This window comes from Podarcis melisellensis (assembly GCF_964234715.1).
Source record: "Podarcis melisellensis genome assembly, chromosome: 17".
NCBI classification, from domain to species: Eukaryota; Metazoa; Chordata; class Lepidosauria; order Squamata; family Lacertidae; genus Podarcis; species Podarcis melisellensis.
This window is the reverse complement of record NC_138534.1, coordinates 33181113-33203331: the sequence shown is the minus strand read 5'-3', so window position 1 is coordinate 33203331 and position 22219 is coordinate 33181113. Positions and strand designations below refer to the sequence as shown.

At 41.8% G+C, this 22219-nt stretch overlaps 1 protein-coding gene across 1 annotated transcript in view; it reads left to right on the top strand.

Moving 5' to 3' along the window:
* TNKS (tankyrase) overlaps positions 1 to 19158 on the top strand; it is a 65449-nt gene extending 46291 nt beyond the window's left edge. The window contains exons 15-26 of the mRNA XM_081893946.1: positions 1059 to 1278; positions 1474 to 1583; positions 2518 to 2706; positions 3908 to 4145; positions 5115 to 5197; positions 5463 to 5583; positions 6170 to 6267; positions 7610 to 7684; positions 8961 to 9066; positions 10141 to 10327; positions 11368 to 11524; positions 11969 to 19158. Coding sequence (XP_081750072.1) covers positions 1059 to 1278; positions 1474 to 1583; positions 2518 to 2706; positions 3908 to 4145; positions 5115 to 5197; positions 5463 to 5583; positions 6170 to 6267; positions 7610 to 7684; positions 8961 to 9066; positions 10141 to 10327; positions 11368 to 11524; positions 11969 to 12055 — 1671 coding nt within the window. The 3' untranslated portion in view covers positions 12056 to 19158. The remainder of the gene's footprint in view (positions 1 to 1058; positions 1279 to 1473; positions 1584 to 2517; positions 2707 to 3907; positions 4146 to 5114; positions 5198 to 5462; positions 5584 to 6169; positions 6268 to 7609; positions 7685 to 8960; positions 9067 to 10140; positions 10328 to 11367; positions 11525 to 11968) is intronic.
* Positions 19159 to 22219: the final 3061 nt, after the last annotated feature.

Here is a 22219-nt window from a genome sequence, read left to right as displayed (position 1 = left end):
CACCTGCCTCCCTGTAGAAAGATGATAGACCAGTGGTATTGTTAGACTTGTCCAAAGACTGATTTGAAAGAGTATTATCAAGTTGCTGCCAGAGCTTTGGCTTGTCATCAACTGCTCAGGGGTCAAAGTTCTCCCAACTGGACATTTTGCTTGGTTCTTGATGCACACCTTCATTTGGGGCTGACTAGTCACATGCAATGAAGTATAACTAGAGCTGCAGCCTGGACCAATTCATTTTCATCCTAATGAGCTATTTAATCTGGTTAAAAGATGTAAAATAAGTAAATGGATTAAGGAAGAGAAAGCAGATTTAGTTCTGTTGCAGTGAACACATTTCAAGCCACCAGAATCTCACGGTTTAAGTACGGTATTGAAAGGAGATTCTCTTCGCTTGTGCTGTGATAAAACACAAGGAAGTGAATACTTAGATCTTCCAACAAAGGGTATTTGGGTGTTTATAAGGATATGTGTTTGTAAGAGGGAATATTGAGAAGATAAGAAGAACAGTAGTGGATTGAGTTTTGGATTTTAAGGTTTTCCTATGGTTCTTCTGAAAGAGGGAGCGGTGTGTGGGATAATTATTGATTGGAGATTTCACAGAGTTTATGAGCTTCAAGGCAGAATAACGTAACACTCAACGTAACACACAGTGCTAATCTTAGGCTTAAGAAATGAATAACAGAATAATTTATTGAGTAGTGAGGGAAAATGCATCTCTTTATCTTGAATGTGTGGTATATGTTAAAATACGTTTGCCTACGTATTCTCTACTGGCATATACTATTAAATACATTAGGGTCTGTTTTAAGTAACACCTGCTGGTATTTATATATTCTTTCTTTTGGTACTGCATTACTTTAATATAGTATTAGAGGGGTATACACTGTGAGTTGCACTCTTGAGTAGACCTGTTTTGGTTTTACTTATCTAGAAATATTAAACTGTAAACAGTATATACTATTCTGCTTTTGGGGTCCTGTGGGGAGGGTGAAGGAATCAGAATCTTAGCCACCCTGCATTTTATTTCTGCTAGTAAACAGTAGAAATGTTGTTTATAGCATGGAGCAGATCCAACAAAAAAGAACAGAGATGGCAACACACCTCTAGACCTCGTGAAGGAGGGAGACACAGATATACAGGACCTGCTGCGAGGTGACGCAGCTTTGTTAGACGCTGCCAAGAAGGGCTGCCTGGCGCGAGTTCAGAAATTGTGTTCTCCAGAAAACATCAATTGCCGAGATACCCAGGGACGAAACTCAACTCCGCTGCATCTTGCTGGTAAGTGGTTTGTCAGGCTTCCTTTATCACAGCCACATAATTTATTCACCCAAAAATTGTCTTGGAAACAGTCCCAGCTATTTAAAGAATCATACATGAATGCAGCAAGAAGTGAGAGGTTCTCCATTAAAAATACAAGCGATTTTTCTATTAACCGCTGGATGTTCCGTTGATGCTTTGTTTTTCTTCATAAAGCCGGTTACAATAATTTGGAAGTTGCTGAGTATCTTCTGGAGCACGGTGCTGATGTCAACGCTCAAGATAAAGGAGGATTAATTCCACTACATAACGCAGCATCCTATGGGGTAAGCATTATTCATTAATGTATAGATTTTTCAAGACTCTTATTCCCCCGTTCTGTAGAATTATCAAGGCACCTTACAATGCAAAACAAAGAAAGAAAAAAACCCCCAGCAAGTAATAATAACAGCAATAAATAATGAAGAACACAATCTATACCCCCAGAGAAGGTGCAGCAGCAATATACTATAAAAGCTTGCTAAAACTGGTATAGGTGTAGAGTATATCGGTAGCTTCTAATTACTGCAGTTTTCCCTTTAAGTGGAAAGCCTGTCAGATGGGAAACAGAAATATCTTTCCAGGACTTTTAATTGAAATAGGGTGAATAGATCATTTTTACCGAAACTGTTCCTTGCATGCATATAGCTATCTGATAAGCTGGGGGTGAGAATTTTCACCTGGCCAAAAATCTGATCAGCAGGGGAATGTTGATTCTTTGCACGACGTGGCAGAAAAATGCACATGACTGTTTTCTAGTGATCACATGACTACCATGCTAAGTTACCCCTTGATAAATAGTCATCAGTATTTGCCAGTGGACTGGTGAAATCCAGATCAAAGTCTTAGGGGAGGACAAGTTCCTAGTTTCCACCTTATCCTGCTCCCTTTGTTTCATATATGCAATCAATAAGCAAGCCTTTTTCAATTTCTTCTGTTCCCATCTTCCTATGTAGCAATGGGAAAAGGCTTGCTTATTGATTGCAACTAAGAAAAGCCCACTTTAGGGAAACTCCAGGTAACTGAAGAACTGCAGGAGCCTCAGTATACTGCAAGTATGTTAAGGAGCTTCCAGCACTTAATACGTCCATCCATCCAAGACTTATAAATGCATAACCCATCATTTAAGAATGCTTTCTTTTGCACTTCCTTTATGGGTAATGCCTGCTTGCTATTCTACTCTCTTTTTTTTTATCTCTCTCTCTCTCGCCCCGCCGGCAGCATGTGGATATAGCTGCTTTGCTGATTAAGTACAATACCTGTGTAAATGCCACAGATAAATGGGCATTTACACCATTGCATGAAGCAGCACAAAAAGGAAGGACGCAGCTGTGTGCCCTACTTCTAGCTCATGGAGCAGATCCAACGATGAAGAACCAAGAAGGCCAGACACCTTTGGATTTAGCTACAGTAAGTCCATTCTGAAAAAGCAACAGCAGCTATTTCTATGCTGCAGATCACTAACTAGTACAGTAGCATGCTTTTCACTTACCGTATTTTTCACCCTCGAAGACGCACCAGACCATAAGACGCACCTAGTTTTTGGAAGAGGAAAACAAGAAAAAAAATATTCTGAATCCCAGAAACCAGGACAGCCAACGGGATCGCAGCACAGTGATCCTGCTGGCTGTCCTGGCTTCTGGCTTAGCTGCACGCAGCCTCCCCCAAGAGCCGTTCTCCCTTTAAAGAGCGCATGGAGTGTGTGTGCAGCTCTTGGGGGCTTTTCCTTCTCCCTCCTTGGGGAAAAGCCCCCAAGAGCTGCACGCTCTTTAAAGGGTGCACGGTTCCTGTGAGCTTTTCTACGAGGTGGGGGAATCCCCCCGTCTCCCGCAAAAGCCTGCAAGAGCCGCGCAGATCGTGTGTGTGGCTCTTGTGGGCTTTTCCCGCCTGCCTCCCACCTGCATTCGCTCCATAAGACGCACACAAAATTTCTTCTTACTTTTTAGGAGGGAAAAAGTGCGTCTTATGAAGCGAAAAATACGGTAATCAGCCACATATCCTGACCTTTCTGTTAAGGAGCTCAGGGTGGCATATGTAAAGTAGGCCCAATTTTATCCCCTCAAACAACCTTGCAAGGTCAGGTAGACCTCATAGTGAGTTTCAAGACTAAGTAGGGACATGGGCCTACTTCTCTCCAGCCCAAATCCAGCACATGATTCATTATACTACAATTCTCTTGTTTTACATGAAGAGCAGGCAGAACTATGAATCTTATACAGATTCTGCATCTTTGTTTGTAAACCCAACATTTCGTCCAGGCAAATTCACGATGTGTTCATTCATTTGGTTACTATTGAACGATTGCTTTCCACCGTAAATTAGATTTTGACCCTGCTCCTTGAACCTTTATATTCAACTTTAAAAACCAAGTGATGGCACCTGAAATGTGAACATGCGTAAAAATAATCTCACTGTTTTGAAACAGCAGAACTTAATGCTTCCAAATTTGGTGTCCAGGGCTGATGGTATTTAACATTCACAAGCAATGCCAGTTTAAAGAACAGCTCGAATATTGAAATAAAAATTATCTAATCGGGGTACGTCTTCAAGAAACAATTGAACGCTGGTTCTAACTATTATTTTTTTGTATATGTGATTTTCATGTTTTCAGGCTGATGATATTCGAGCCTTGCTGATAGATGCGATGCCCCCAGAGGCCTTGCCAACCTGCTTTAAACCTCAGGCTACTGTTGTTAGTGCCTCTATCATTTCGCCAGCATCAACTCCATCCTGCCTCTCTGCTGCCAGCAGCATAGACAACCTTGCAGGACCTCTGGCAGAAATAGCAGTGGGAGGGGCGTCCAATGCTGGTGATGGAGCAGCAGGAACAGAAAGAAAAGAAGGAGAAGGTAAGTTTGCTGACAGCGCGAAACACTCAGCGGCTGCAATCCTGTGCACACTGACTAGGGAGTGAGCCCCCTGGTACCTAGTGGGACTTATTTATATTTATTCATAAAAATATTTATATATCGCTGTATCACAAAAATGTATCAAAGCAGTTTACAACAGTAAAAACAAATATATGTAGGATTGCACTGTGACTACTGTAATCTCTCACATTATCCTAATAAATTTGCTTCGTTATTTGGTCCAGCTGTAAAATAAATTACAGAGTCCAAGGATTTGCTTTAATCAAATGAAATTTCATTTTGAATCAATAATCTTCCTGACTTTTTGTTAGCAATTGATTCCTGGGTGTTTTTTTATATATTTCTAATTAGTGAAAGATGTGTTCTGTTTGTTTGCTTGTTTGTTTGTTTCGGCCTATAGTGGAAGTTTGACTTGTAGAAAGGAATACATGAAAATATAACCAAAGTTGTAAGGCTTTAGAAATAGTGGTGATCGTTAAGAGGGGATTAATACATTCGTGTAGTTTAACTATTGACAGTTATGAGTGGCCTCCTCATGCAATATCATAGGGTGATACTGATAGAAAAGCAGGCAGGAAGCATTGAACATGCAATTCCTTATAAAAGAAGCAGTTGCTTAGTTTTCTTTCAAAAGTATTCTGTAGCATTAACCTACACTTAACAGTTTAAATGTCACAAACTGTGAATCAAAGTTTCTGAACCTGCTTTTGGAATCCACTTTGTAGAAAAAAACGCCTCAGCAGAAATACACCTAGTCTTCATCTGAATTCCTTAATAATTCTTCATATTTAGGTTTCTCCCCCTCAATCTACTTTCAATGAAAGTTTTCTCAAAGATGGATTAGTTTTTGCATTTAAAAATTGCATTTTGCAATTGATGTCTGGTACATTGTTCAGTATGTGTTTGCATCCTTTTGTGAAAAACACACTGCTGTGTCTCTTATTGTAGTTGTTGGACTTGACATGAACATCAGTCAGTTCCTGAAGAGTCTTGGTCTGGAACATCTTCGGGATATCTTTGAAACAGAACAGGTAAGATCCTGCTCACTCCAAAGTAGTGCTCCACTATTTTTTAGTCTTATAATACACCTAGAATAGTAGGAGATACTGTCTAAGATTGGAGGAACTGATGCAGCTAGTTTTGTTTGTGCAGGGGCCTTTGGACTTTAGTTTCCAATCAGCATAGGCATTGGTAGTTTTACTTTCCCATTCATTTCAGTAGGGGTAAATCAGTCAAAAAGACAGATCCCTGTCCTAACATAAAATACTTATTTTTGTTCTTTTCTGTGCTTCTCAGATTACGTTGGATGTACTGGCAGACATGGGACACGAGGAGCTGAAAGAAATTGGCATCAATGCCTATGGGCATCGTCATAAGTTGATAAAAGGTGTAGAGAGACTTCTAGGTGGGCAGCAAGGTGAGTCTGCTAAAGCATCCTGCATCAAAATCAATTGGAGCTTTGTCTACAGACAGTAAGCGCCATCCTTAATATGCTATAGAAATCTTTCAGGAAGGTCCTTAGGTAATGAGCGATCTGGGCAACTCTATCTATTCATTCTTGTAGCCTAATCTCTATTAGGCTTGAGCACAGCAGTTTTGCCTGATGGACTTGAAGGCAACAAGGAAAAGAGCACCAGAATAAAATATAAACCTCTTTTAAAAAATGCAAATGAAATGAGAGGGTTTTATCTTCATGCCTAAGTCATGACACCAATCTCACACAAAATCAAGCTATTCCTATTGCCACAGTGTTGGAAGCGCCGCTTGTCACCAAACCCTCCCATGCCCCTTCTAAACAGCAATTCCTCTTATGGTCCCAAGGAACCACCCTGCCAACCTATTTCCAAAGCCCTTTCTCTTAACGGCGGTCAGGGAGTCAGCATGTTACATGCACTTGGCTAAGGTCTTGTTCAGTATGTATTATCAAGAGAATTGAGGGCTGTGGAATATAAATTACTTGTAGAATGGATGCAGTATTTCAATGTGCATGTTCTGTATTTCAGGCACCAATCCTTATTTGACTTTTCACTGTGTCAGCCAGGGAACTATCCTGATAGACCTTGCTCCTGACGACAAAGAGTATCAATCTGTGGAAGAAGAGGTAATTACATCTGTAAAGACATTTGGGACTGACTCATTCGTGAATGTATTAAACTTCTTAAGGGTGCTTCCACACCATATAGAGAACTGAAAGTTGGCGATCACCCGATCGTTCAGTAGAGGGACTAGTAATTTAATTTACTAATTACCTAAACCTTCTGAAATAGGTACTTTATACCTGTCTGTTGCAATGTGGGACGCAAAATAATTTCCTGAAAGACACAAGTAGTCTAACACAGAGCAATACATGGAGATGGAAGGTTGTGGCGTGAAATTTTGTTTCTCCCTTTATACACTTGAATCCATCTTTTCCTGGAGGAAAATTCCATTGGCAGACAGGAGCCTATCTGTGTTTGTAAATACAGTTTGTATTGTGCTGATAGAGTTGCAAAATATCCCAGGGTTAATTTTGTACATCTTGTTTCCAAAACCTGTGTAGTTGTACTTTAAACATGCCGTGGCTTAGGGCTATGTTGAATGCTTCGTGTTTCTCACCCTCTAGAGATAAAATGAGCATTCCTAATTACTACGTCTTATGTTTTAAATGCTCCAAATGCTAAGGCTGCTGGATAACTTGTTGTTGTTAATACATTTGTAGCTGGAGTCAGTCAGGGCCCTGCCCTCCTAGGCCAGGTAGAAAAAGCCCTGCCAGGTAGGAAGCAGGTCTTCCAGGACTCACAGCCAAGATGGTCTCTAGATATGAAAAAGAAAGAATTCCTTCAGTGAGTAAAAGTTTATCTACCCGCTCTCAACAAGGTTACAGGGGAGCAAGTAGTGGTAAGCCTGATAGGTTTCTCAGTGCCCGTAACTCAGTTCAAGTTCTCATTCACTAAAGGGAAACAGTATTCAACCCTTTATCTGCTGTGCTCATCTGGTTAGATGCCCTTACAGCCCCACGAGGGGTTGAACCTTGTTGGGAGCAGATAGGAGCTTATATTAATTGAAGGAGGTGCATGAAATGAGGATGGGAGCAACTCAGAAACATGCCTCCTTTCCACATTATACTGGGCATGGAGCAGGTGAATGGGAAAGTTCCTTCTCTGTAACAAACAAGACTGTGGGCATCATTATCTCTTACTCATTCTTTTACTGAAGAAAAAAATTGCAGAAATGCCCACCTTTCTCTTTTCCATTGCTGCCTCCTTCCTCAGAAGGATAGGGAGAAGAGTAAGAAAGGTTTATTCAGAGCTTTCCTCTCTGGGCTGGGGAGATAAACACGGCTTCTGTATTTGCTCCCCCTCCACACAGTCACAGAACGTAAAAGGCAATAGATGTAAACACCAGATTAAGATGCAGGCAGTATTTCTGAGTGTCTTACTGTATACCACTTGACTGTTTTACAGATGCAGAGTACCATCAGGGAACACAGAGATGGTGGCAATGCAGGGGGGATCTTCAACAGGTATAATGTCATCAGGGTAAGTGTCAATGACTTTGAAAGCCTTTGTATGAAACAGCTACCAATTTTGCTGATAAAGAAATCCTTGCCTGGCAGGATAGAGGACCCTTAGGTCCTCTAAATAAAGCGATCGTAGGAATGGATGGAGTACTGTTGAGAATTTGAGCAGCAGCTTTGAACAGAAAGCCTTAACATTACTGTTTATACTGACCTTTTAGACTGGGGGCCATAATTAAGGAAGCAGGTGAAAAGGGAGCACAAGCAGGTGGTTTAGTTTAGCCATATATTCACGAGGCTAATATATTTCCAGTTCAGGATCTTCGTAAGTAATCACGCCCAGTGCTCCTCCTGACCTTATTTCACTTGCGTCTTATGACCAGGCACCCCCAACCTTCGGCCCTCCAGGTGTTTTGGACTACAATTCCCATCATCCCTGACTACTGGTCCTGTTAGCTAGGGATCATGGGAGCTGTGGGCCAAAACTTTTGGAGGGCCGCAGGTTGGGGATGCCTGCTTATGACCCTTCAAGGTTGGGAGAAACCAGTTCAATGGTGCTCATTTTCCATATCAGAGTGCTTGTTGCTCCTGCCTTTATCCACTTTAAAGGTAAGAGACCTGCAGCAGCACCCACCGCTTTTCCAGTTTAGAAAGAGTGCCACAGCAGCCTTTGAAACCCGGTGGAATAATGTTGCCAAATGCCTTTTCTCCTTGGGGCCAAATGTGTTTTGGTCCAAGACATTACTTCTCTGAATTATACTACATTGTACTTAATCTACTAACATATATTCTCCAGAGAGTGTTAAGTATTTCTATTCTGGAGGGTGAAGCTGCAGCTACAAAAGGGGATAATAATAATTATTATTATTTTTGCAGTGATATAGTAGTCTATGGGTTGGATCCAGATTTACATTCTGTGAACATGATGCCTCCCTTTGTTTGTGCACATGACCCAAATTCAACAGGGGCTCCCACTGGAGGAGGGGGGGGGAATGCAGTTTTCACCAGTTCCTGCTGCAGCTCTGAGTACCAATTCCCCTTCCTTTTCTGAAGGATCCCCCAATTCTCTGGAGCGCCTTTTCATGGGATTGCAGGAAAAATGACCTCTCCTCTCTTTCATTCAGTGGAGTGTCATACAAAGAGAGCCAGCCCTAAGATCTCCCTTATGTTTAGTAATACTGTTTTCTTTTATTTAAGGTAATCCCACATACTTTTAAAATGTCAGTTTATATGTAAACATTTTCTCCGGAGTTCTGTTTCTCTGATTCAGTTATTGCTTATCTTTTATCCTTTTAAAGATTCAAAAGGTGGTGAATAAGAAGCTGAGGGAGAGATTCTGTCATAGACAGAAAGAGGTCTCAGAAGAAAACCATAACCACCACAATGAACGCATGTTATTTCATGGTGAGTAGCCTTGCCTCATCTAGTCATCTAGTCCAGGCTTCCTCAAACTCGGTCCTCCAGATGTTTTTGGCCTACAACTCCCATGATCCCTAGCTAGCAGGACTAGTGGTCAGGGATGATGGGAATTGTAGTCTCAAAACATCTGGCCGGCTGAGTTTGAGGAAGCCTGATCTAGACCAACCCCCTGAAATGCAGGAATCTGAGCTACTTCATATATGACAGGTGGTTAAAAACCTCCACCTCTCGCAGGAGTCTGTTCCACTGTCAAACAGCTCTTATTGCAGAAAGTTCTTCCTGATGTTTCATCAGAATTTCCTTTCTTGTAACTTCAATCCATAAATTGTGTTTTTTGTTCCCTTTGGGTTGTATCCAGTGTTAGTCACACACACAGCATGCCCATTGAAATTAATGGACATTAGTTTTCTGTTTTGACATCATTTCTTCACCCCCAGTTCTTCCTCTGTTAGTTAAAAGTAGGGTGCCAGGGAAAATGATGGAAGAGGCACCCTACCACTGGAGTCAAAGGAGCTTGCCAAAGATTCTGGAGAGTTTAACAAATGCTATTGCTCATTGGTGGCAGATGTTGAAAAGGATCAGAAGTCCATGTTGGTGCTGGTGGTGTTCAGAGATTTCCTATACGCCCCTGGCAGTCTCTATCAGAGAAAGAGATTGGTTGAGCCTTAGTATTAGCCATGTAGTATGAATGACTATATTTCTATTGTACAAGTGTGGGGGGAGGGGGAGAAGAGCCTTCCTTCTTTCTTTGCAAACAAGCCCAAACTCTTTCCAACACTGGTGGTTTGTCCAACAACTTAATCAGTAGAAATTCAGAACTCTGGCTGTAAGTGACGGTGCTATCTAATCCCAGAGAATGGCTTACAAAGCAAAATTTGAAGTACGGAAGCTTACCGTTTCCTCATATATATGGAAATCATAAATATGTACTTGAAAAATCTCCAGTGCAGTTTCTTACCCATTTGTACATTGCTTCCGAATTTGATTTAATTAATTTGCATTTGAACATGGAGGCTGTATACCACATGCATAAGCAACGTGTTTTACGTTCTGTTCCAGGGTCCCCTTTTATTAATGCTATTATTCACAAAGGATTTGATGAAAGGCACGCATACATTGGAGGCATGTTTGGAGCTGGGATTTACTTTGCAGAAAATTCCTCTAAAAGTAACCAATACGTATATGGAATTGGTGGAGGCACAGGTTGCCCCACGCATAAAGACAGATCTTGCTACATCTGCCACAGGTGGGTTTCTGGTGACCTGTATCACCCCGTCAGCCAAATGTAATGTTGTTGTTTTTTCTTTAAGAGTTCTTGGGAGGAAAAGTGCTGGTTGAGCATCAAACTGGAAATAGGAAATGCTTTAAACTTGTCAGGTCTTTCACCCGGAGAAATGTTTCTGTTGTGCACACTGACAAATTCTGTGTACTAAATAAAACCGCTGATAACAAAGTTTTGGCTTCACTGCCACTTTGGCCGTAGTCCAACATGCAAGTAGACACAGCTTGGGGAGCTAGTTATTGACACAGGACTTTCATCAGATCTGCTCCTTAGCCATGCCTGCTTTCCTAGGTTAGCCATCTTATTTCTCCCTTAATCATGAATCCTGAAACAGGGGAAATCTGAATTCTTTTTCACCTCAGTAAAAATTTAGTCATGATGTGTCGTTGGCTAACCACTCTGAAGCCATGGATTATTGTTAGCTTGCTAGTTGTGGCTTTTCACACAAAGCAATTGGGCAGCATGTGAGAGCGTGTTGCCATTTCTAGATAACCTATAGTAAGCCAGAAAGCCTGTATAAATGCAGCCTAAAATACAACTTTTGACTGCTCTAAGAACTTTGGGCATTCGAAGTAAATAGCTTAAAAAGTTTCAGGTAGCTGCACACTGGAGCCAGTGTGGTGTAGTGGTTAAGAGCGGTAGACTCGTAATCTGGTGAACCGAGTTCGCGTCTCCGCTCCTCCACATGCAGCTGCTGGGTGACCTTGGGCCAGTCACACTTCTCTGAAGTCTCTCAGCCCCACTCACCTCACAGAGTGTTTGTTGTGGGGGAGGAAGGGAAAGGAGAATGTTAGCCGCTTTGAGACTCCTTAAGGGGAGTGAAAGGTGGGATATCAAATCCAAACTACTACTACTACTACTACTACTACTACTACTACTATTCTTCTTCTCCTCCTCCTCCTCCTCCTCCTCCTCCTCCTCCTCCTCCTCCTCCTCATCCCAAGCATTCCTTCTTTCCTGCTAGTGACATTGCTTTGTTCATCTTGTTTTCCTCCCCCTTTCAGGCAAATGCTCTTTTGTCGTGTGACGCTGGGGAAATCCTTCTTGCAGTTTAGCACCATGAAAATGGCCCATGCCCCTCCTGGGCATCATTCAGTCATTGGCCGGCCAAGCGTCAATGGACTTGCATATGCTGAGTATGTTATCTATAGAGGAGAACAGGTAAGCAGTGTACGTGGGGCTTCTGTACAGCTGGGTGATTGATGTGCTAATTGACTGTACCAGTCAACTGATGCGCACTGCCTACGTGTCACTAACGTCCATCTGGGCTGCCTCATGCTCATCCACTGAGTGTACTGTCAGAGTGACAATGCTGTTTCCTGCAGCACATTTATAGTTTGCTGTCTTGGTTGGCCAGGATAGATAGATAGATAGATAGATAGATAGATAGATAGATAGATAGATAGATAGATAGATATCCATATATATATGGATGTTGGAAGCCACCTAGAGTGGCTGAGGCAACCCAGCCAGATGTGCAGGTTACAAGTAATACATCATCATCATCATAGGGAGGGGTGGAATAAGTGGGCTGAAATGTGATTTCTTTCTGAACCTCTGAAATGCATAATTTATCTGTATTTGTATTTATCTTCTTGTTCTTAGGCTTACCCCGAGTATCTGATTACATACCAAATTGTAAAGCCAGATACTCCCTCACAGACAGCAACGGCCGCAGAGCAGAAGACCTAGTAAATGCTGTTTTGGTGAAAAAAATCAGATGACTTTAATAACTTACGGACTGGATGGATGACATTAGTTTCAAAACATCAACGTTTTATGAAATGCTTGTCACCCTGGAACTAAGCTGTATGTGTTTTATAAAGCATTGCTCTATAAACAGATGTGAGTAACGGATACGTACTCAATTGCTACTATTCCTTTTGAGGAAATGTTTACAAAGGTTTGCCTTTTAACAACATATCTCAGGCTCACTTTCCCTGCAGTTGCCATGTGTGTGACGACATCATTGCTTCAATCTGGGTGTTTGGGAACATTATTTAACAAGCAGGGCTAGGTCAAGACCATATTTTTAAAAATAAATTCTGACGCCACTGCTCTGGTTGTGTGATGTGTGCATAGCTTGTATTGAACCCATGTCGCCTTTTCAGAGTTGGTTGTCTTTTCGAAAAGTCCTTAGTTGGCTATTTATTTTACTCCCCCCACCCCCCTGCCCACTGTGTTACGAAAATGAGCCAGGCCCTTCTTGAGGATATATTTTGCACAAAGTCAAATTGACTAAAATCAATGAACAATGCAATAGGAATTTCTTGTCCAAGAAGGTGTTAGAGATCTAGTTCTTTGGTTTGGGATTCTTTTTGCACTTTTTATGAACTCTTCTTTTTTTTATGTTACTAGAAGCGTAGTTTCAGGGTAGAAACCTGTCCTTTTGACCTTCTTGAGTTCCTCTTTCGATAAGAGGAGTTCATACTAGTATTCATGTAGCAACCTCATTTTAAAAACACCCCTGTCCTTGAAATGTATGAGTTACTTTGCTAGGATGAACACAAACGGATAAATCTGCCAGAGGAACCTGTGTTTAATGGCATGTTTCAGTCATCGCTTTCTCTCTGGAAAGAGGTCAAGCAATGGACCTTGATACTGCTCATTCTGCCCATCCCAGCGCTTAACAACACAGGGAGAAATGAGCAAGTGAACAAAAGCCCCAGTGGTTGTTTGAACTGGACATCTCATGTAGTTCTCTCCATGAAAACAAACCAGTAAGGGGGGGGGGAGGGGTGAGCCAGGAGCCCGCCATTGGTACAATCCAAGAGAGAAAAATCTTTCCCACACAGGAGCTGTGAGAAAGTGAAAATTGTCCTTAAGCTTACAACCAGAATAAATTCTAAACTGTTACATTGCCGACGGTCTCAGTCATGTTCTGTCTTCTGACGTGCAAATTGTGCTGGGTTTTTTTTTTTAAAGCACCAATTGATCAAGTAGCGTATTTGCATTTATCTAATCCCAGAAGCCTGACAGTTATTTTCCCTCCATTAAATTTGTCCCCATAAATCTTGTTTGTATGTGAAGAAGCCTCTTTGTGACCCACCTGTCTATTTTCAGAGGTCTAGCCACACAAAAAAATAATTTTTCCAAGAGAAGCAACTTTTTAAAAAAAAAAACAAAACAATGCAAAATAGCTTTAGGGGAGAAAGGAAGAGGTTGAAAATTAAGTAGCAATAGAGGTTTATAAATAGGATATGTAACAGAGAGATTGCAGTGTTTGTTGTAGAAATATAACCTTGTAAAATCTTTAGTCTGAGGAGGTCAACAGCCAAAGAAGGTTGAATTGCTCAAATTACAGTTCTTCCATTAAAGATTTTATTATGATTATTTCTTTAGAGTAACAACAGCAGACTGTGGCAATTATTTTACAACATATACTGGCATCTGCTTGGAAATGGTGGCAAAAAAAATCTTACCTGCTGACACAGCAAGCACAAGAACAAAACCCAAAAAACCTTTTGGAAAAAATGTCTTTGCCAATAATAATCATGTAGACTTTGACATTGGTCAAGATCAGTACTTGATTCAAGCTGACGAAATGACTTCTAATATTAAGAGAGACCAGATGAAACAATCTTTGACAACTGTGAACCTTTCCCTTTGCTTCTGTTGTCCATGGCCACTTAAGTCTCGTTGGGTTTGTTGGCTTACAGTGTAGTAGGACTTTGAAGGCCAAAGCTGACCAAAATAGTTTTTCTTTTAATTAAGAAGGCATGTTGGGCTTCACTGTTAGCATTCTGATTACCATTCATGTTGGGATTTATGCTTTTAAGCATAGCTGGGGGGATATGGCAACTGCATTGCAAGCTAAAAGACTTTTCCGCCAGCTTCACGTAGTTGTTTAGTCGTAACCCAGCCGTACTTCATAGTTAAGTTAAATGGTTAACTTGGATGTGGAAGTTCAGTGTTCCTTTCTCTCGGGAGAGAGAAGTCCCAGTTCTGTGGTTGTCTTTCTCCTCCAATGTGCGAGTTCACCTAATGGATGTTTTAGATTTCATCTTCAGTCCTAACAGCCAGATTCTCAAACTATGGCCCCGATCTTTTAAACTGCCCGTGTTTTGTAACTGATGTTTTGTGCAGAGTAAAAGGTGCTGTAGGAGGAATTCCATTTGCAGTGGCTTTTGTCTTGTAGTTACGTGATTCTGTTAACCCTTTCTTGGTCGGACCTTGAAAAATACGCATTGCATGTTTGCTCCAAGTCTTCAGAGATCTCAAAGCCTAACATGGATAGTCTTAGAAAAATGAAAGGCACACCTGGTGTTTACTGTCCTTCAGAAGAAAATGATAGCCACCTTTCTCTCATACAGGAGCTGGTATTGCCCCAAAGAACTCACAGACTGGATTCCTAAACCCTCTTATTTCAGAATAAATTCCATAGTAATTATTTCAGTACAACATCTTACTTGCTCTGGGGAGAAGGCCTGGTAAGAGCTTTGGGCATAAGCACACTCCTTCCTTCCAACTGTGAAGTCGAAGTAACAAGAATTGTGTTATATTTAAATAAATGCAGTATCTCCTTGGCCATTGGGTAAAAAACCCAAAAAACCACTCCTTACAGGATGGATCAAGAAAATGCTATAAACATTGCACAATTTATTAGCTTCATCCTACCCTGGGAACGAGGGCTACTAGTTCACGAGAGTGAGGGCTGACTCACTGGGTTGAGAGACCTCAGAATTTAGTTAACAGACCTCAGTCACAACATTATAGAAACACAACATTATATAATGCCATTGCATTATCTGCAGATCCCTGACAGGTGTACTTGTATGTTGCATGTCTTGGCGAACGAGACATTTATCACATTGCATTCTACATTTTTTAGTATATAGCTGCAGATGTAAATGTGTGACAAAGCCCATGGTGATTATTTTTGGATGCCTCAAGTCACACCATTTCAGTGACTGGTATGTTGCTGCTACAGCAGCAAGGTTAATTTGTTTGCCGAAAATGGGGTTTGCAAGAAACAAAACGTCATTTGTAGAATTTGCCTTTTTTTAATGTCACGTTGAATATTTGGTAGAAAAGAGATCTGCACCATTAAAAAAAAATGTTTTCAATGAAGTCTCTTAAGAATAGCTGTTTCCTCTTTCCAGGGAAACCTGACAAATTGTAGCAGGTTTTTTTTTTTTTTGAAGAGGGTGGGATAATAAAAGATGGCAAGTCCCTCTTTTCTGGCTAAATTATCTGGGCCTCATGATCTTGGGGCAAAACATGAATATTCCACGAGCTATGATTTGAACTCCTGAAGATGTGTATGCATTTTTTGTTTGCTTTAAACCAGTCATAGGAGATTCTGATTTTGATAGAAGCAACGGTGCTGCCGGGAACTGTACTGTGCTGTTTCCAACTCTAAATTGTGCCTCTCCCCAGCTGCTGTAAGTCCAGCAGCAGGAATAAAGCAACATGTGCCTCTGTTGTAGGGGTTGTGTTTTTTATTGCGGGTCCACAGGACAGTTTAGAGCAATGGAATGACCCAAAAAGAAGGATGGGGAAAAATCCTACTTTAAAGCAAAAGAAGGAGAGTAGATCAGGTACTGGATCTTCCTTATACAGGCAACTTCCCACTTACACATGGGTTACATTCCGGGGCCCAATGCGCATAAGTGAAATTGCGTGAAGTGGGCAGCGCCCTCTAAACACCCTTTAAATGCCCTCTCTGCTGCTGTCTCTTCAATCCATGCCAAAAATACTGTATCCAAAAATATCCACAACTAGAATTGAACCTCTGGCACTGGCAAGAGGCTCGAGCACGCAAGGGAAAGCTACTGCTGCTGCTGCTGCTGCTGCTGCTGCTGCTGTGCTAACCTGCGCGGCTGAGCAGCGTAAACAAAGCCCCGCTGGGTCTCCAGTCTCTTCAGGGCTTCCTCTGCTTTCACTGACGTCCTCTTCAGGCTCCGGGGAGAGTCTCCTTGCGAGCCACGAGGTCTCTCCTACTCCCATCATTCCCAGGTTTGAATTGAATTATTTAATTAATTGACTTATTTAAAGAGCCTGGGCAGCACAGTTGGTTCGATTGTGGTGCTGATATCGCCAAGGTTGCAGGTTCGGTCACCCTTTTGGGACAGCTGAATATTCTTGCATTCCAAGGGGTTGGAATAGATGATCCTCAGGGTCCCTTCCATCTCTAGAATTCTACGATTTAATTATTACCCAGCGCTGCACCTATACATGGCCACTTGCAAGTAGGACATGCATTAAGTAGTGGGATGCCTGTATATGTCCCAGCTCTTAAGAGATTGGCAGGAGGATCTGCTAGCAGGGCTACCATTAAGCGGAGGAGATTTTGGTGTACCACTTAAAGGATAGCGAATCACCAGCTAGTCAATATTTTTACCACCGTGGATGGGGAGGGTGTTGAATTTCCGGCCTTGCACATCAAAGCGTCTGCCAGGATACTGAATTACAGCCCGTCATGGGGGGAACTTTGGGTGCTGTTTTCAGTGCTGTTAATCTGCTTAATTTAGTAGTATACTTGGCAGCATTTTAATAACGTATTAAATAATGACTGGAAAAATTAAAATGCCATGTTTGTGGGGCTGATGGATAAAATGGAGCTGGTTTGTTCCCTTAGTTCACATTTACAGTAGCCTTCTCAGCATGGGCAGAGGCTGCAGTCAGGTTCTGTCACATGGAAGCCTTAGTATTTGAATGTGAGAGCTGTCTCCATGGCCGCTGAAGTTCGCATTGCAAACAAAATTGCTGCGAGAGAAGCCTAGCCTTCCCTGCTCCCCAGGCGATGGTGTGTGGGCTGCTGTGAATGTGAATAGATCCCATGAAATTGGTGGCTGAAGACTGCTGCATTTTATGCTGGCAGCAATCCTGGTCTCAAATGTTAAAATGTCCATATGAATATGAGCTCTAATGTTTCCACCCACCATACATCTGATTATTGTGCATACTAATATCAATACCACTTCTGGTGCTTTCTGACACTCCCAAGTATAAATCTCCCATTCCCAGCTGGTTTCATGCATGCAAGTGGAACTAGATTCGTAGTTATTGCTGCAACAGCCAATGTCAGGGACAGAAGCCTTCAACTGTTCTCAAAGGAATTCTCCTAAAGTTGGGTTCCTTGCATATGTAGAAATGGCTCCCCAGGATTGTACCCAGTAGGAGCAAAGCTACATGTATTCTGTGATTCTTCAGTAGCACTGAAAAAAGTTGCAGGATAGTATTGGGTGTAGGATTCCTGCTAACCTCACCTGCACCAAAACACAGTTTTCTGGTGCTTTATACTGTGTGGGCAATTACCGTATTTTTTGCTCTATAAGACTCACTTTTTCCCTCCTAAAAAGTAAGGGGAAATATGTGTGCGCCTTATGGAGCGAATGCAGGCTGCGCAGCTATCCCAGAAGCCAGAACAGCAAGAGGGATTGCTGCTTTCACTGTGCAGCGATCCCTCTTGCTGTTCTGGCTTCTGAGATTCAGAATATTTTTTTTCTTGTTTTCCTCCTCCAAAAACTAGGTCCGTCTTGTGGTCTGGTGCGTCTTATAGAGCGAAAAATACGGTAGTCTGCTGAAGTCAGAGGGCTGGTTGAATAAAATTTCCATAAATTGAGGCTAGGACTTCAGTATCCTTCATAGCTCCTTGCTATTCCCTAATACAAAGGTAGAACAAATAATGGAAAATTGTAGAATTACATGAAATAGTTAACACATGGGAAATAAGATCATGCATATTTGCTTAGTACATACCGTATATACTAGTGTATAAGCCGACTCAAATATAAGACGAGGCACCTAATTTTACCACAAAAAACTGGGAAAACTTAATGACTCGAGTATAAGGCGGATCACCACACCACAAACCTGGTGGTGGTGGCAGCGGCGGAGGAAGAACAAGCAGCCCGAAAGGACCCTCACTTGAGTATAAGCCGTGGGGGGCTTTTTCAGCATAAAAAAATGTGCTGAAAAGGTCAGCTTATACGCGAGTATATATGGTAATTTAGACAAACTGCAGAAACTGGATGCAGAATTTTAATTTTTTTAGAATGGAATCTCACCCAGGTTACCACCATGTCTGCTTAGAGGTTTTGTGAAGCACAGAGTTGGGTTTTCTTCATATTAATAAAAAGAATGTTTTTATTGGAGGAAAATATGGCTGTGATCACAGAGGACGGTAATATTTTCACCTTCACTTCCTATCATGGTCCTTGTGGTTTGTTGCTGTGAAGGTGGAGAAAGAAGACTAATTATGCATTGAAGTTGAAATGTGTCTATGGCGGTGAATATTCATTTGTGTTTGTAGCTTACTGATCAACCAGAAGGTAGATTTGTGTGTGTGCTGGTTCAGTTCAAAGTATTACTGGTTAAAGGGTTTAAAAGCTTGTCTGTTACAATGCAATCTCAACTTTCTTTTCCCTTTTTTTGCAATTGGCAACTTTGCAGTAGCCATCAACCTGTGTATACAACCCTCCTAACAACTTTAACACCTAGTTATTTCCATAGGCACTACCAACTACTAGCTTTGCATTGAAAAACGAAACAAAAAAAACCCCCCTTGTATAACTTGCTTGCATAGCTAGCCTTGTGTTCTTGATACCTGTTGGCCATAGAAGAACATATGAAATCCCAAAATGGCCTTTCATTGTTTGTGACCTGGAACTGGGATGTTTATTTCCCCCCCTCTTGCTAAAAGAGGATCTTAGAGTCTCTTAACTTAACCAATGTGATGGAATTTTGCATAAAGCCAATGTAACAACTTAGATCTTACTGTGCTTTAACTTAATGTCTGACCTATAAGTACTTGTGACAGATTAAGATTCAATAAACACACTTTTTAAAAACGTTTTAGGCGGTTTTTATCATGTGTTAAGAGGCACCAAAGGTTGTACCACTTTCTTCAATTGATTACTCCAAAGGCTGGTTGTTGCCAGAGCTGTGTGTACCTCACTATTCTTTCCACATTGCCGCAATGTGTGGCATGGGATGCAGAAGCTCACTTCATTTCTTTTAAACTTTCTGGTTCTTACAGCTTATTCTACAGCGTGAGCAACGCTTTCTGAAATCTCAGAAGACAGGAAGAGATAAATCTGTAAGAAGCTAGTGGGAGGGTTTGTCTTGTGTGGCTCCTTGCCTCTCCCTAGGACTAGCCAAAAAGAAAAAAAACAGAATAAAGTAGTAAAATATTGCACGGGTAATTGCTGATATAATAATGCAGTCATCCAACTTCAAGGATCTTTAATCTGCAATAGTGACTGTGAAGGAATTATGACAGGTGCAGCTATTTTTAGTGAAAATTACATATGCAGTAAAGCAGATATCTAAAAGGTACAGGAGTTCTAAAGCTGATAGGGTTGATCCACCTCATTGTACAGTTTAGTCAGTGCCTGGTTTTCCTGACACTCATTCTGCAGCATAGCTCAGCTTTGTACTATCTGGGTAAATGGTCTTTCTGTTTATACATTAAGTGCAGAAGAAATAATGTAAGGGCCTTTTGTTTTATGGTGCAAATTTTTACACCTCTCCACTTTAGCCTCATTCCATCCCCCTTAAACTGTGTTCCAGTGTCGGCTAGGGTTCATTGATAAAATGAGGAATAGCAAATTCCTTTCAAATAAACCAGCTGGTTCACTATTGCCATTTTTCCTCTCCAAGACCATACCCAAGCAGGACCAAAGAGCCTCTTATTACTTTGTATGAAAGGAGACCATTACTGGAAATTTATTTCGAATGATTATTGTCAGACAATAAATTAAACACTTGAAAACCTAAAACACACACATGCATTTGAGACAGCCTATACATAAAAATATAGAGGTGGGAGTTTGGGCTATTGCACTGGTGGGAGGTGTATCAAAAGCTCATTCATAAAGGTGAGTGGACTGAGCCACCTGCTTTCAAGGAGGTATCTTTGCTTCCTATCCTTTGGCCACGGAGAGAACAAGCTAGGCAGTGCCTGTGCAAGTAGCATAGCTAGGAGGCATGAGTGTAAGTCTGATTTAAAGCGTTGGGACTGAAAATTGAAGACTTCAGTGTAATCATTCCATACTTAGATGAGCTGAGAAGAGAGGGCACAGGCCAATTTGCTTTCTCACTTAAGGCTTGCTTGCAGGGGGACACATGTGGTTGGGGGCTGTAAATTGGCTTTTGCACTTGGGGTGAAGCATTCGTAGCAGCAGAATGTACGGATGTGAGGAACCAAGGGAAGCCCAGCAGGTTTTATTTGAGCCATCACACAATCTGCAAGGGAGCATTTCCACCCCTTTCTAACATTGCCTAAATCCCATTGGGGGGAAAAAAGCCTTTCCCCTCACCCCACCCCACTTTAAGCAACAGATTGGAGTTGTATATGGTGTAGTACCGTATTTTTTGCTCTGTAAGACTCACTTTTTTCCTCCTAAAAAGTAAGGGGAAATGTGTGTGCGTCTTGTGGAGCGAATGCAGGCTGCGCAGCTATCCCAGAAGCCAGAACAGCAAGAGGGATTGCTGCTTTCACTGCGCAGCGATCCCTCTTGCTGTTCTGGCTTCTGAGATTCAGATTTTTTTTTCTTGTTTTCCTCCTCCAAAAATTAGGTGCGTCTTGTGGTCTGGTGCGTCTTATAGAGCGAAAAATACAGTATTTTGAAGAGAATGGTCACCTAGCAAGGAGCAGAAAACATGCACCGCGGTAGCTTCTTCCTATGCTTCCATTTCCTTCTGTGACACACCTCCTTCTGCCTGGACTTTTGTCTTATGAACAAGAACAACACAGTCACACAATTCCAGAGTCCTGTGCACTGGGACTGAAGTTAACTTTGTCTCTCTCCTCTTTGGTCTGCTATAGGATATAGAAAGTGGGCTTTCTGCTAGGCTGGTGCAAAAGGGAAGCAGCAGCAACAGATTCTTTCAGAGCGCCCCCAGGGAGGGAGTTCCTTGTTTGACGGCCTTGACACTCTAGTGGTAAAGGGCAGCAGCTGGCTACCACATCTGAAACAACAAAACAGCTACGGATCTGGCCTACTTCCGGTTGCCTCCTCTCTGGAATACAGAGGAGGCTGCTCTTTAGGTGATGTGGTGGAACAACAAACGCCCCACAGTGTACTAGATTTCTGCACGAAAGTCCCATTGAAATAAAAAACAATCGGTGGAATTGAAGTATAAAATTTTCTGCAGCACAAGGAAAATAAGCGGTTCGGGAAATGAAAAGGGGAATAGGATATTTAAAGGGGGGAGGGGAGGGAAAAAAGGGAGAAGTAGGCCGATGTTTATCAACTCTCAGAAATAAATGGCTTAATTGCAAGTATTACTGAAAGCCTTTGTGCAGTTGAAATTGATCAGGAGCAGGTTCCGGACTGACGAAAAGAAGCACTCCTGGACACAATGCTGGAGCCATGAGTGAGTGACGGGTGAAACTGAGTCCCCATGTTTAGGGAGCGGATATATTGAGGGCAAAGAAGGGCTGGTCTGAATCCTTCAGAGAATCACAGTGAGCACAGCTAACCCCTGATCAAGCCGTGCTTCCTGCCTTTTACACCCTGCAGTATACAAGTTTGGTGAAGTTCAGCCTTAGGATAATAGACATATTTGACATGTTTCTTTGTTCGATTAGTAGCTTAGTGCCCCTCCACCATGCCTGTTGATATGAACACTATGAAGTGGTGAGACACAGGGCATCTGTCAGCGTCGCAGATCCTTTGTCCTATGCCCTTTTAAAATGTGGGGATTTTGGGGGGCATTGTTGGATTGTTGTTTTTATTTTGCTGATGGATTTTGTGGCTTTATATTTTGATTCTATTCTGTAAACCAGTGTTTCCCAACCTTGGGTCTCCACCTATTTCTAGACTCCAACTCCCATCATCCCTAGCTAGCAAGATCAGTGGTCAGGGGTGATGGGAACTGTAGTCCAAAAACAGTTGAAGACCCAAG